The sequence below is a fragment of the Scleropages formosus genome, chromosome 14 (genome assembly GCF_900964775.1).
Source record: "Scleropages formosus chromosome 14, fSclFor1.1, whole genome shotgun sequence".
In the NCBI taxonomy this organism is placed as follows: domain Eukaryota; kingdom Metazoa; phylum Chordata; class Actinopteri; order Osteoglossiformes; family Osteoglossidae; genus Scleropages; species Scleropages formosus.
Genome location: NC_041819.1, coordinates 26,650,347 through 26,665,310, shown reverse-complemented (window position 1 = coordinate 26,665,310; position 14,964 = coordinate 26,650,347). Strand labels below are relative to the sequence as shown.

The window sequence follows — 14,964 nt, the reverse complement described above, 5'->3', positions numbered from 1 at the left end:
GAAAACAGTGTTTCCATCTTCCTTCCTTCAGCTCAAGTCCGGTTGTTTCGGGTTTGTTTTTTCTCACCTGGATGCGCAGTAACAGTAAACATGGTAACCTGGTAGCAGATAGTGGTGTAAAAAATAGACACAACCGGGAGTGTACCTCAGTAGGCTCAGGGATGGATACTATAGTAAATACAGTAAAACCTGTGGGAAAAAAAAAAAAAAAAACAGGTGTGACTGTAACGTTAATCTGTTTATTGATGGCGTGCCGGAGTCCTGTTGGGGGCCGCTGGGGGGCCACGGGGGGCCGCTGGCTACCACCCCCACCCCGACCCCACCCCCAAAGGTATTCGCATCCATCAGCACTTTGGATTCTGATGAGAGTAGCATTTGTGCGGGACGGGAGCGCCCCCCCCCCCCCCCCGTTATTCACATTTGCGCACTTTCACGTTTTCACATGTTCAAATATTCACACAAAATAAGTGCACACATCCTCCTTTTTTCCTTTGCGTAAGTTCACTTATTTTCCTCAAAAATAATGTACCGAGTTAATGAAATGACACGTTTAGTTATTGCGAATTAGCCGAAAGTCCGAACGTCACTGAGTGAATTTTTCGTACAAAGATTGCATTTCATCACCGAACAAAACTTTTACTCAAAAGACGCACATGTAAAAGTATCTTAAATAGATTTGGGTATTAAAATGCATTTGCTTTAGGTATTAAAAATGCATACATTTTAATACATTTTATACGTTTATTCTTTGAATAAAATTCAAACATGGAGTACGACACAAAATTAAAATGGAATTTAAATTGTACTATTTTTCATGGTAGACTAACTAATTCGTGAAAAAATAACCCTAAAATTAAATTCGATTTGGGTTTTAGTAGTTTTATTTTTATTGCGTAATTTCATCGAATTTATTATTCTCTTTTGCGTGTTTCTATAATAATAATAATAATTATAAGAATAATTGCAACACGTTTTGACGCGCGCGCAATGGATCGTATCCTGTTCATAGTTCATTCATTGATTAATGTCATTTATTGTTGTTTTAGCTTCTGCTCCAGTCACTAACTGAACGTTTTTTTTTTTTCCTTTCCAGGTTTACACAGTTTTAGAGCCCTAGTCGATGGATTTGTTACTCGCCACACCAGAGCATTTTAGTAAGTTCTCCTTCTTCTCTCGCTTTGGGGAACGTGCTGTACACTGTGAGCGCGCGCGCACCAAGAAAAGCCGCTTGGTGTGAAGCACCGCGTTCCTTTGAGGAATGTTGAGTACATTTTACCCTTCTGTGGGAAACACGGTGACTGGTGTAGAGCTTCTTTCTGTGCGCTGCTATGCTGGGCTCTCTGGGTTCTGGAGGGATGATGAAGGGATGATGGAGGAATTATGGAGGGCTGATGGAGGGATGATGCAGGGATGCAGGGGGGGATACTTGTGCGCAATCACGTGTGTCGAGATGCGCCCGAGACTCGCTCATCAAGTGCGTAGTTAAAGATTAGTTCGGGAGCCCAACATTTTTCACCCTTCCTAAAGAATGTTAATTTTACGTTGGAATTTATTTCCAAGAGGTGCTGATCCGCTTGTGCACACAATTTCGTTTACTCTTTTGGCTAATTAAAAAATGAATTAATCTATCCTCCACTGAGCAACGAAGTGATAACAGTATAAATGTAAATATTTAACGGACTAAAGTCTATCCGGTCTATTCATCTGAAGAGAGTCAGAAAAATAAAATGTTACTTTGATTCAGGTTACTGTACCCGAGGATATTTCTCAGCCAAAATGCAGAACAAATCAGTTACACTGTCTTCAGCTGAACATTAAAAAAATAACTTTGTGTGGTTACTTTTTGATAGTTAAACTGTATCTTCATAGGGTAACAGTAACTAAAACAGGAGTTTGTTACAGTCACGAATAATGCAACCAAAACATTGGAGATAGCAATGTCAATAGAAATATGTAAGCGTGATTAATAATGACAGGGGCAAAACTAGAGACAAAATAAAAGGTAATAAAAATGAAGGCTGAACAGACTGTAACATTAGCAGTTAGTGATAATAGAAACAAGAATTGTACAAATTGAAATAAACACTGTCGGCGCGTGACTGTGACTGTGACATATATATATTATGATCGATACGGGACATAATTATTGCGTCGTGTTTTAACGTTGAAAACAGCAGATCTGCTTCGCAGGAACGAACCACAGGGGGTCCCCGCCGCACGACCCTCAATTGTGCTACGTTCCGCGAAAGCGCGTAACGGCGCGTATTTCCCGTAAGAAAGAGCGGGAAACGAGCGAACTCTGTGACGTCACTGAAGGACGGAACATCGTAGAGATCTACTGAGTTTTTCTTGCTTTTTCCTGGCGCTCGGATTCAGTGCCTTTTCAAAACCCCTTGGTAGATAAGTAGAGGAAATATACAAAGCTGGTCACCTGGTGTAAATCCTAAGATTTCATAATATTTATCTTACCCTTCTTATCCAATTGTTACTATATTTCATGTCTCCATCCTTGTTCTTATTTATTTCACTGCTTTGATATTAAATAACGGTTTAATTATCAGTTACTGTTGTGTATTTGTGTGAATTCATTAGCCTAGGATGCTGTACCAGCGTTATATAAACACAGTGAACTGAGCACAATATTATTAAGTGGTGACAACAAAATACATAAAGACTGACAAATATACGTACATGTAACCCCTCCTCGGCGAATTTCCGTATTTTGGAAAATAAGTACTGTTTTTTGAAAGGTTCTTGTTTTTTCTCTGTTATGTTTGCTGTTAAGGGTGCACTGTCCCTTTAATTGAAGTAGTCGCTTTCATTTAGTGGGCGGGACTCTGGTTTGCTTGTTTTTGTACTGGTGCTGCATTTTCTCCAAAAAATAATCAAAAAGAGCACAGTTTTTAAAATCAAATTAGAAATTCATTTTTGTAAACTTTTTGCCAAACTGGTTTTGAGTCTAGCAATTCATCTGTAAGGTTTAAGTGTCTTTCAGAGAGAATACATCTGCAACTCAACATACACCAGGCCTTGTGTACCAGTTTTTACATTATAAACTTTGACGAACGGTCCACTCATGGTGCTACTCAGCAAACTCAACGGTGACAAATCGCATTTTTAATGGTTGCTGACCTTGTGACAGGTCACTCACTTGTTTACCCCTAGACACAGGTTAATGGCTCCTCACTAATGCACATCTCCATATGGCATATGCCTTAATGTTCATATGAAACATTCTGTGAATAGGCGCAAATGTCGTCTTCATCTTGCGTGCGTCACATCGGGAATGTGCTGGAACACTGCTCAGCTGACTGAGAAGGGACAGAAAGGGTCCCACTGTGTTGTTTCCCACCCCAACCAAGAGAAGCTGACAAAGGGCCTTGACGGAGCGACCCTGCCTCCTATAAATGTCCTTTACTTCCACAAAAAACTTCTGAATGTTTTTAGGTTTTGTAAAACGTTGCTGGAAAATGAACGTGTCCCTCGCTCTCACCTCCGTGTGTCTCACTGCCAACTGTCCTCTTTCTGCAGGTTAGGAATCTTAAAGGATGGGTGACTGGAGCTTCCTCGGGAGGCTCCTTGAGAACGCGCAGGAACACTCGACTGTGATTGGAAAGGTCTGGCTCACGGTCCTCTTCATCTTCCGTATACTGGTGCTGGGGGCCGCCGCCGAGGAGGTGTGGGGTGACGAGCAGTCCGACTTCACCTGCAACACGCAGCAACCCGGTTGCGAGAACGTTTGCTACGACGAGGCCTTCCCCATCTCCCATATCCGCTTCTGGGTGCTGCAGATCATCTTTGTCTCCACGCCCACGCTCATCTACCTGGGCCATGTGCTGCACATCGTCCGCATGGAGGAGAAGCGCAAGGAGAAGGAGGAAGAGCTGCGCAAGGCAGCCCGGCTCCAGGAGGAGAAGGAGCTCCTCTACAAAATGGGAGGAGGGGAAGGAGGCGACGCGGGCGGCAAGGGCGGCGGGGGCAAGAAGGAGAAGCCGCCGATCCGAGACGAGCATGGGAAAATCCGCATCCGGGGCGCGCTGCTGCGCACCTACGTCTTCAACATCATCTTCAAGACCGTGTTCGAGATCGGCTTCATTCTGGGTCAGTACTTCCTGTATGGCTTCAGGCTGAGGCCGCTGTACAAATGCTCCCGGTGGCCCTGCCCCAACACCGTGGACTGCTTCATCTCCAGGCCCACGGAGAAGACTATCTTCATCATCTTCATGCTGGTGGTGGCCTGCGCCTCTCTACTGCTCAACCTCCTGGAGATCTACCACCTGGGATGGAAGAAGCTCAAGCAGGGAATGGCTGACGAGTTCCGGCCTGACCGCAAGTCACCGTCACACACAGAGGTGGAGGCGGAGGCGGAGCCTGACGCCGAGCCCACGGCCCCTGCGAGAGCCACCACTCTTCCTTGGAGCCTGAGCTACCCGCCGAACTACACGGACGTGGCCACGCGGTCCACGTATGCGCCCACGGCCGAGTTCAAGATAGAGCCCCTCCGGGAGGAGGTGCGGGAGACTGCCACCACTCTCTACCTGGGCAGCGGCGGTGGGGGGCCCCAGTGGGCCGTGGGGGCCACCAGCAACCACAACCACAAGCTGGCCTCGGAGCAGAACTGGGCCAACATGGCCACCGAGCAGCAGACTAAGGAGAGGAATGCCGCGTCCCTTTCCTCCTCCTCCTCGGCCTGCTCCTCGCCCTCTGCTTCCTCTCCGACCGGCCGCAGCATCCACGACGAGTCAGGAGCGGAGCGCTCCAAAAGTGCCGATCCGCCGATGTCCGGTAGCTCCAGCGGGCCGGAAGAGGGCCAACTCACCACCACCGTGGAGATGCACGAGCCGCCGCCCGCTGTTCTGGCGGACACGCGGCGCCTGAGCAGAGCCAGCAAGGCTGGCAGCGTGAGGGCCAGGCCCGATGACCTGGCCGTCTAGTCCCACCCGCAGGCCCCGCCCTCCCACTTTTATGTAAGAAAATCACAAATAGCAAAAACCCCCCCCCCAAAAGAACGTAAAGAGAAGCAGCGTGAAGCAGGGCGCTCTAGGCTACGGTTTCCATGGTATAAAAATGTACGAGCAGCAGGGCGTTGCGGAGCACTCAGTGAGTTGTAGCACCTCGTGGCGACAGGTTTTGTGAGGCTCACACACGTCAACTTCGAAGCGAGACAGAAGCTCCACCAGTTGAACACACGTAGTGAGACCTTTTGAAACAAACGTGTACATCCTGTGGCTAGAAATGTCCAAGAAAGGCACTTATGACTCGTCCCACTCTACTGATTTTATTCGCGAAAGGTTTACGAAGAGCTGTTGGGTTGTGTGGACCGGTATTCCTGGTCAAACCGCTTCTCGTGGTTTCGTTACATTGATACACCCAGAAGACCTGGTGGTCTCAGGAGACACGTCTTCGTTCTGTCTCGTGAAAAGGTCCAAAGGACGAGGAGGCAGGAGGGTAAGAGCACTGTGATTCTGACTGCTGCCTCGGAGGTGCTTCTCACCGATGGACCATGACTACCGTTGCTCGAGTGTGTGGGAGATGACATGGGAGTGTCTGTCACTGTCAGACCATCATCTTCTTTAGCACACATGTTGGGGGTCTCCACCACCCAAGTGAAGGGTCTTGTCTTGCGTCGTTTGTGTGCTAATGCGCATGCTAATGCTAGCATGGTGTTTGATACACTCGTGTCCCCTTCATAGTAAACCCGGTAGCAGCGAAGACCAAAGGACCGCAGGCCTTCTGTACGAACTGAGGAACTGCACACAGCAACCTTACATGGTGTTGGGCTGGTTGGTACTTAATACTTTATGGGCGGCAATTGTTTTTTCTCCCTCAAACATTTTGTAAGAAAAGCTAGAAATATATCTTTTGCCTGTCAGACACTTCCGACTTTCCTTCCAGCCAACAAAAGATCGCCTTTGATATGTGTTTGACCATCTGTCAGCACTGACATCATATCATAATTCCATTGCCCTCTATTAAGGCCACATTGATTAGCTGAACGAGGATCCTCCCGAAATCTGTCGACACGAAACTACAGCTCACTGAAAAGCCCGCGTCTAAGAGCACCACATATCTCGGTTTTACCTCTGCAGAGCCAATCATTTGGGTTCTCCTAGAATGTTCGGCCAATTGCATGGCCTGCGATGAGTTTTCAACCAATCCCACAGCCTGCGATGAGTTTTTTGCCAATCGCACAGCCTACAATAAGTTTTCCACCAATTGCACAGCCTGCGATGAGTTTTTGACTAATCACGCGTACTGCAATGAGTTTTCAACCAATCACACAGGCTGCGATGAGTTTTCGACCAATCGCACAGTCCGGGATAAAACCAGCAGCCAATCCGAGTAACCATCACGGGGAAATGGTATCGGCTCCACTGAGAGGCCATTCGTGCTACTAGTGTCGCCTTTGCCATTGAACGAGTCTGTTGTTTTGTCAAAGTAAGAGCAGAGCAGTTCCCGAGGGCGTTCACACACAGGTACACATACACACAGAGTCAAATCCCAATAACCCTGTGTACAGCAGGAAGCTGCGGCACAGTTTTGTTTGTGCACTTTGACTTCGCACTGGAAGTGGAGAAAAGCCCAAAGGGATTGTGGGTTAAAAAAAACCCTGGTGGGGACACACCGTGGGTTAAAGCAAGAGCTGAATGTGCTCTGATGTTGTCATGCTGTTTATTGCTTTTATGTCCAGAGAATTCGGGTCTTCTTTCGTGTGTTTGAACTCCTAAAGAAAGGCGACGTGCCGAGGCTCTGCTGCAGCTCGGACTCCTATCGGAAGACAAAGAAAAAAACGTGACTAACCCATGGAAGAAGAGACGAAACACCGGTGAGGGACGGTTTCGATTTAAAAGAAAATACTCAGATGGAAAAAATGACCAAAGCGCGGCCGGCTAACGGAGCGCGTGACGCGTAGCTACTGTGAACGTGGAGCGCGGGCAACCGCGGCCCTACGAGAGACACCGCCGGCCGCGCTGCCGCCGCCATCCGAAAGTGCGCCTACTTTCGAACGCCCGAAAGAAAAATCGATAATAGTAGTCATCTGTTAGTTGAAGTAGTGGACACACACATTTACATATTAAATGAGGATTTCCAAAGTGTTCTATCTACCCCGACAATTCCAGACAACATGTTCATATTTTACTTGTCTGTGTTCCATCAAAGAAGGAGCACGACACTTGATTCAGTCTAAATCTCTGATTTGACTGGGAGTATCGACAGTTTTTTAAATCCACCCAACTGTGTTTCCTAGTGCCATTGCAAACACCGCGATCCCTTTTTTAATCCATGATTTTTTGGTGTCAAGAATGACTTGTGGATAGACGAGTAGCCTACACACATTTTAATGCTATGTGTGATGCCTTAAATTTTCATTGGTTTCATTATTTAAAAAGGTATATATATTCAGCCAATACTTTCCAGTTAATATATATATATATATAGACTGTATATAAATTGGAAGGTACTGGGTGGAAAAAAAAAAATTCCACTCGGTAGGAAAGCTAATGTGAAAATGTGAACCTGACTACAGAATGAAAGCGAAATGTGAAGGGAGGCCGTACGAACCCGTGTCCATCACCCCACCGCGAGACCCCACTTCCGCCCTCGTTTATTGTCTTTAGTTTTTCACTGGATCGCCTTCCCAGAACACACCTGGCTACTGCTGTTACCGGCAAACCGATGCACAGTCCTCCATCTTATGTACTTCTATTTATATACTTTCTACTTTTCTGTAGCATATCTGATTCTTCTGAGAGGCCCGAACAAGTGATCCAAAAATGCGATGACAGGGAAGCTCTTGGTAACTCCCAGAATGCACTTTGCCTCTATTTTCTACTCTAGCGTACAAAGGTTCCAAACACCTCAAAGCGGTCAAATAAGAAAGCCTTTGATGACGTAGATGTTTTTTTTTTTTTTTTTTTTAAAGTATCATCATAATTTCATTTCTCATGAATGGGCTCATAACACACATTTGATACTAGAAAGAGTAACATGGTAAGAATAGGAGTACTGCACTGGTCAGTATAAGCTGAAGAACTCTGTGCGAGACCTTCACTCGGAGGAGACACTGTGCAGATATCGTTTTCGTGACAGGGCTACTTTTACTATTTCCAAAACAATGAACATTTCCTTTCTCAGATGTACGTATCATTTTATTTTCACCTATTTTAATGTATCAAAAAAAACACCAAAAAAAGTGTGGTATCTTGTCATTTTGGTTCTTAAAGTTTACATTTTAGCATGTAGATGAAGATTTGCACATTTAGGCTAAACGCTGTTCTATGAAGCTCATATTGGTAGGAGAGAGAGGAAGAAATGGACAACAGGTTCTGCCGATGATTATGAATCCTTAAAGGACAATGTCTTAATAGTAAACACAGCGGCTCTTTGGATTAGAGACAATATTTGAAAAATATTGAATGTGATTTTAAAACATAACTTGTAGGATATAGTGATAACTTAAGTTGCTTATTTGTTGAGTTTAGGACTCTTAATTTTGTCTGAAACGACTGCAGAAAGTTTGAATATTTATGATGGAGAACATGGCCAAGGGAGGGAAACCCCCCGGGCGCTTCCTCAACGCATTAATAACGTTCCTCTAACAGTTTTGTGACATTACAGCAATGTTACCGTGTCCTTACAGCGCCACGCTAATGTTGACATTACTTGTTGGTAAGTAAGATGCCCAAGTATAGCCACGCCCCCGACCCCGCCCACCCCACATCGAGCCACACCCCTGACCACCCCCACCCCCAAGTGTAGCCACACCCACACCTCCCCAAACTGCAAACTGACTCCGCCTTCCCAACTCTAGCCACGCTCTCCACCCTGCTTCCACAGCTCTAGCCACATCAGTCCAGCCAAACCCCACCTTGCCAGCCACCCCCCCACCACCTGCCCCTCCCACATCTCATTCGCTGGCGAGAGCCCAGCATTTACCATGGTTCTTTCACCCAGCCCTCCTAAGCTAAGCCTAAGCCCCCACCCCCCGGTCTCAACTTCCCAAAACAGCCCCCAGATGCAAATGCAGTCACATAGGTGTGAGGAAGTACCCCCGCAAGGAGGTGGCTTGTGAAGACCCCTCCCCAGACCAGGAGAAGGATGTTTTGTCGTAGAATTTCTCGCGCCGAGCGAGACGTCTCTGGCCAGTCAGGGAGTAGGAATCATCTAGATGCGCCGGGAACGGCAGCCTGTTTCCACGCTGTCTCGACGACAAGTGCCTTGTGTACAAAACTGTGTAAGAACGAGTTGATGTAAATGTTCATTTACCTCAAATGTTTACAAAACTGTTACTAAATAAACTTTTTTGTACCATATCAGCAGAATTGCTCCTTATTCGGCCGACCGTTTTCTGCAAGATGACTTTGAGTGGCAAGAAAGTAGAGGATAATGGTACAAGTGAAACGTGGTAAAACACTTCAGCAGTACATGTACAATGTGGTAAAACACTACAGTTGTACAAGTACAATGCGGTAAGACACTTCAATAGTATAATTGTATAATGTGGTACAACACCACAATAGTACAAGTGCCATGTGGTAAAACTCTGCAATAGTACGAGTGCAATGTGGTGCAACACTACAGAGGGGGCAGAGCTGAGCGTTAACCGTCTCAAGGTGTCGCATGAAAAGATGGGTCTTCAGGAGGTGTCTGAGGTCAGGAGCAGACCTGATGTTGACAGGTTTGCTTCACAGCTTGGGAGGAACCACCGAGACGCCGCACACCTAGTGGTACAATGGAGCATTTGTGAAGGACGCCGTAGAGAAGGTGGAGGTTTTGAGGACCAAAGTCCTGCTAGATGACATGAGGATGACAACAAACATTAAGAAGGTGCAGCAGTCCAATCTTAAAGGAACAAGAAAATGAGTGAGGTGATGACAGGCCATGTCTATGAGGAAGAGATGGACTTTGGAAAACTTGAAATGAAGAAGTAACAGAACTAGGTCAGTGGAGAGACATGATGGGTGAAGGAGAGGGTCAACCAGGGTGACACTGGGGTTTTTTACAGTAGGTGAAGGTCAGAGGATGAGATGTTTTGAAGAGCAACCTCTAACTTTCAAAGTAAGGTCTGTGGAGGGAGAAGAAAGAGATGTATGCAGAATGGTCTGTTTGACATCAGATTAACTTCAAGGTCATGGTCACTTATTCAGTTGCAGACTGGCTCTGAAATGAAGGGTTTAAAGGAGGACAAGGACAGGAAGATCTGGGAACCATCTAGATTGTGCTGGTAGGAACAGCGATGGGGTGACTTTAGAGCAATACTGAGGAACAGCAGCAGAGAAAGAATGGAGGGGGTCCCAGCACTGCTCCCTGAGGAACACCTACAGATCTTCTGTGGAGGAAAGAGGTTCTGATGGAATGGAGAGAACATGTTTCATTCAGTGAACAGTCAGTCTGTAGCTTGTCAGTTCGTCATGTAAATTGCAGTGCTGATGTTTCACTTTTCACATTTTTGGGTTAATTTTCAGCCAAGAACTTGGTAAAACCCGGAAATGACAGAGAAGGTGGGTAGAACTGGTCAGCTACACCTCATGACACATCCCAGAGCGAACTCAAGAGTGGTCCTACAGCAAACTGCGGTCCTTCATCAGTATATGGATGAATGTAAAGAAAAATCTGAACAATTAAAAAATTACAACAAAAAAAATCCTGGACATGTTTAACTCCTGGAAAATACCACAGTTACACTGCAGCTTGTACCGCAGCTCTGAGGTCTGGACTTTTCCAGGGAGACCTCGCTGATCACATGATGGGGTTTCTAGTAGCTTCATCTTGTTCGGACCTTGGGCTTCTCCCCGACTTACCTCCTGCCTGCATGGCCGTTGCCCCCTTTCCCTCCGGAACGTTCTCCCTCTGTGTTCCGGCCTCCCATTGGTTCTGGTCTGCTGCACACCAGCCCCACCCTCATGTGTGAACCCCTCCCAGGAAGAGCTCAGGGGGGTCCAGTGACCACCAGTCCTGTCGCACCAAGGATCTAAATTCTAACCAGGCTGAGAATGGATCTCATACCCTTTCATTCCCAGTTGTTGTTGTTGTTTGTTGCCATGGAGACCATGTTGACTCCTGCTGACCACATAACCTGAGCACTATCTCAATGTTCTTCTTGGTAGGGTTGAGGGAAGGGTGAGTCCATCCTTCTGGTCGCTACTAGTCCTTCTCTTCTTGTCCCCTGCAGCTTCTCCAGCCATTAGAAGAACCAAACCTTCCCTTCCGAGGATCTCATCTTCTCACGGCGTCTCCAAAACACGACAACCTTAAGTCTCATCGTCTCTGCTGGTTCTGGTCTCGTTTGATCCAGCATCCACCTGTTTGTGTCCTGTATGCCCACAGTGTCCTGAGGAGTCTCCTCCAGCCGCACAGTTCCCATGTGTCCATGTGTCTCTTGATCTGGCTTCTCCAGTGTCCAGCTTTCACACCCGTGGACCACACTTTCTAACGTGTAACTGTGTGCTCCAAGTATGTCTTACCTGAGAGATACCGCATTTTTAATACTGTATTTCTCTTCAGCGCATTCGAATTTCTCAGCGCTCTGTGGAGGACACGTCTCAGGGCCTGGAGACGAGATGCTTCACTGCAGCTCTGATTGATCCCTCACCGCCACATGTCCTTGTTCCCGAGTCCCGACCAGTGATGCGGGTGTCGTGTCTCCAGACACCTGGTCCACCACGGACCACTGGACCCGAATCACGTCCCCCAGCCCAGACTCCCTTCCCCCGTTCGCCTCCCATGTCATTCCCGCTCTAGCGTTCCTGTGAGAACACGCTCCAGTCCCAGGAAACCGTGAACGTGCAGTCGTGTCCCAGGACCCGAGCTTGGGACTAACAAGCAAGCGTGTGGCTGGGGCGCCATGAAGGAGAGCATTGAGGAGGGACCCTGAGGCGCAGCCCCACTTTGCTCACTGGGCTCTCACTGTCACATGCTCAGGCTGGGCACAGAACACACTTTGTTCTGATGCGGTTCTCCATGGTCCTGTGCAAATCGGTCCCACGGTCCCCACCAAACAGCTTCTCGCTGGACTAAGCTGAGGGACGAGAGTGCGAGACGATCCGCCTTTCCCTTCGCATCGTCACGTTCATCTCTGCCTACTGTCAACTTCAGCTGTTTTTCACTGCAGGAGGTTTGTTTGTTTGCTTCCCACGACTGGAACCCACAACCTTTCGGTTGCAAGTCAAGACCCATGAATGGTGGGACATGTGTGACATGTGTTTGTGATCGAGAGACTTCCCCCTACATGCCTGACAGGATGACAGGGACCCATGCAAGTAGGTGTCCTGTGGTGTGCGCGCGCGCGCTCACACACACACACACACACACACACACACACACACACACACACACACACACACACACACACACACACACACAGGCTTCTGATAGTGACACGACCTCCTGATTTTTCTGTCCAAAGTGCCCCCCAATCACACCTACTGCTGTGTACCCTGGCCTCCTAAACACCTGGATTTTAGGAGCAGGCTTGGGCTCCGGGTTCGACTGAGGGCTGGGAGCTGCGTGTGACTGTGAGAAATGCCCCACCCCCACCCCCACCCCCAACCCCCGTACCCCTCACACCCTCTGCATGTTGACACATCTCTCACTGACAAGGGTGCTCACGTCTTCCCATGGAGAGACCGACAGGAGATGGGAGGGAGGTGACGGGTTACAGGTTATTGGTTACAGGTGATGGGTTTGGGGCTACAACTTGTGAGTGACATGTTACAGGTCACAGGTTACAGGTGACAGGTAAGCGCTACATGGGCACTGAGCAGAACCCCTGATCCCCCTGAGCAGAAGGGCAGATGAGAGGAAGCAAGAAGCAAGAGAAGGAAACGTGGTAAAAGGATTTGACCGAAGAGCAAAAGCTACTTTTTTATCTATATATTCACATTGTTGATGCTTTTTCTACAATGTGAGCTACTTACACAGCAGGGTAAATTTTACTGTACCAGTTCAAGGTCAGTATGGTGGCCAAGGGTACTACAGGAGGAGGCAGGATTCAAACCCAGGTCCTTTAAATGTTAGAGAAGAGCTCTAACCACGGTGCCACCTGTCACCCTCATGGGCCATGAACAAACATGGTGGGGAGTAGTGGATCTGGGGGGGGCAGGACCACGATGTCGGGGCTGAGCGGTGGGGGACGGGGCTGTTGACCGCGTTATCGGTCGAATGCCGAGTGAGCTGTGGACTCGGGTGTCTGTCAATGGCCAAAGGGGACACCAAGGAGGGGGCTAAAAAAAAGGCCGGGGGGGCTATTTATACCCCATAATCAGCGAACATGTTCACGCTGCGCCCTGCGGTCGGAATGCCTTTGCCAACTCCCCCCCCGAAGGGCCGGTTGGCGCCGTGCCATCACAGGACGGGACAGGGCAGGACAGACTGGTCCCCTGCGTGCGCATGCTCTGGACCAAGGGACTCGATCGGGGAACACAGAATGTCCGCACATGACCGCACTGATGGGGGTCCAGTCATAATGTGATTGACCGTTCATTCCAGCATCCCATATACATGATTGTTAAAGTTGCTCGGCCTCCATCGTCCCGTCCCGGACGTCCCTCTCCCAGCCTGGTGGCCCGAGCCCAGGATCGGCGCCCGACCGCCGTGACCCTGATCACCGAGTGAATGACCGCAGCGGTCTTGTTGTACAAGAAAAAATGTTTCGATTTAATACAGAACTTTCAGCACATTTTAATAAAAAATTGTTTGGTTGCGCATTTTGAACTCTGTGCTTCAGATCACTTGAAACGTTGAAATAAAAGTTATTTATGAACGAGGCATGGGTTCAACTATTTCAACTCTTTTTGTTGTCAGTTGAGTGACGCAGCAGAAAAATCAAGAAAAAAAATCAAATTATGACTTTTAAAATATTTTTAATGTTTAATTTTGGGTTTGATTTGGTCAAACAGCCAACCGGTTCTTATAATTGTGGGGAGTAAATAAATGTAAAAAAAAGACATGGCGATGAGGTGGAGTGTGTGGTCGCTCCAGCTTCCGGTCACTCGCGGTTCACCATGTGGACGGTATGATGGTCTGTGAGCCGCACTGGAGGAAAAATAAAACAAAAGAAAACGAGACACGTTTTTATTCCTCATCTTTCCCGGCGATGATGATGGTCGCCGAGGACCACCAGGGTCACAGGGGCCTGCGGGTGCGCGTGAGGTGTCGCTCCACAGTGACACCTTTAGGCCGCACCTGGAATTGCAGGCAGCGGTTCGTCGCCCGGTGGACGGGGACACTGACAGGGTCAGCGCTGGACAAACCACAAGGTTTCCCATCGGAAACAGGAGCGGAACGACGCGAGTTCTCCCTCGCTCGCTCGCTCGCCCGCCCCAGGGACCGGGCCAAGGGGCGGGACCCCCCGGCGACGCGGGTTCAGCGGGGAGGGATGACGTGGAAAGCGACCTCAGGTGCAGAGGACACTGTTGAGGACACATCCAGAAACGCAAACCGCCTGCTGGATAGGAGGGTGGAAAAGCAGCGCGCGGACAAGGAAAACGCCGATGCCTTAACCGCTTCCTGAACTTTTGAATCTTTGAAGAGAAGTTGCCCCTTCGGTTCTTTTGTTCCTTTATGGAGCCCGTTTCCCCGCGGGCCTCACAATGCGCGGGTTATGCGCACAAAGCCCTAAAAATGCAGTTGTCATCCATTCCATTGCGCCCCACCCCCACCCCCACGCCCAACCCCGCCCCACAGCTGTGTGCGCTCGCACGCCCCGTCTCGCTCGCTCTTGTTGTACAATCAAACGGACACATTTAGCCGGTATCATGTGATTCGACGGGGCTTCGGCGCTCATTAGAGCTCCTAATCGCTGTGGCGCGCTCGTCCCCGGGGCCCGCGTGGCCGGGCCGTCCGCGTGACCCTGCTGAGCGCAGCGTTTCTTTTGTGCCGCCTCAAAGGGCTGGGATCGAACCCAAACAAAAAGGACTGCGGGGGTGAAAAGTGTTTTTTCGGCCGTCCGCGCGGTGAATGGCG

General features: G+C 48.5%; 1 protein-coding gene across 1 annotated transcript; it reads left to right on the top strand.

The window, feature by feature from the left end:
• Positions 1 to 3,548: 3,548 nt before the first annotated feature.
• On the top strand, positions 3,549 to 4,947 carry gja3 (gap junction protein, alpha 3). Its single transcript, XM_018739801.1, has one exon. The coding sequence runs from the start codon at positions 3,549 to 3,551 to the stop codon at positions 4,932 to 4,934; it is 1,386 nt and encodes a 461-aa protein (XP_018595317.1). The 3' UTR covers positions 4,935 to 4,947.
• The last annotated feature ends 10,017 nt before the right edge of the window (positions 4,948 to 14,964 follow it).

Excerpts from the sequence above, each read along its gene's own strand:
- gja3 (XM_018739801.1), top strand. The coding sequence starts at position 3,549 with ATGGGTGACTGGAGCTTCCTCGGGAGGCTCCTTGAGAACGCGCAGGAA.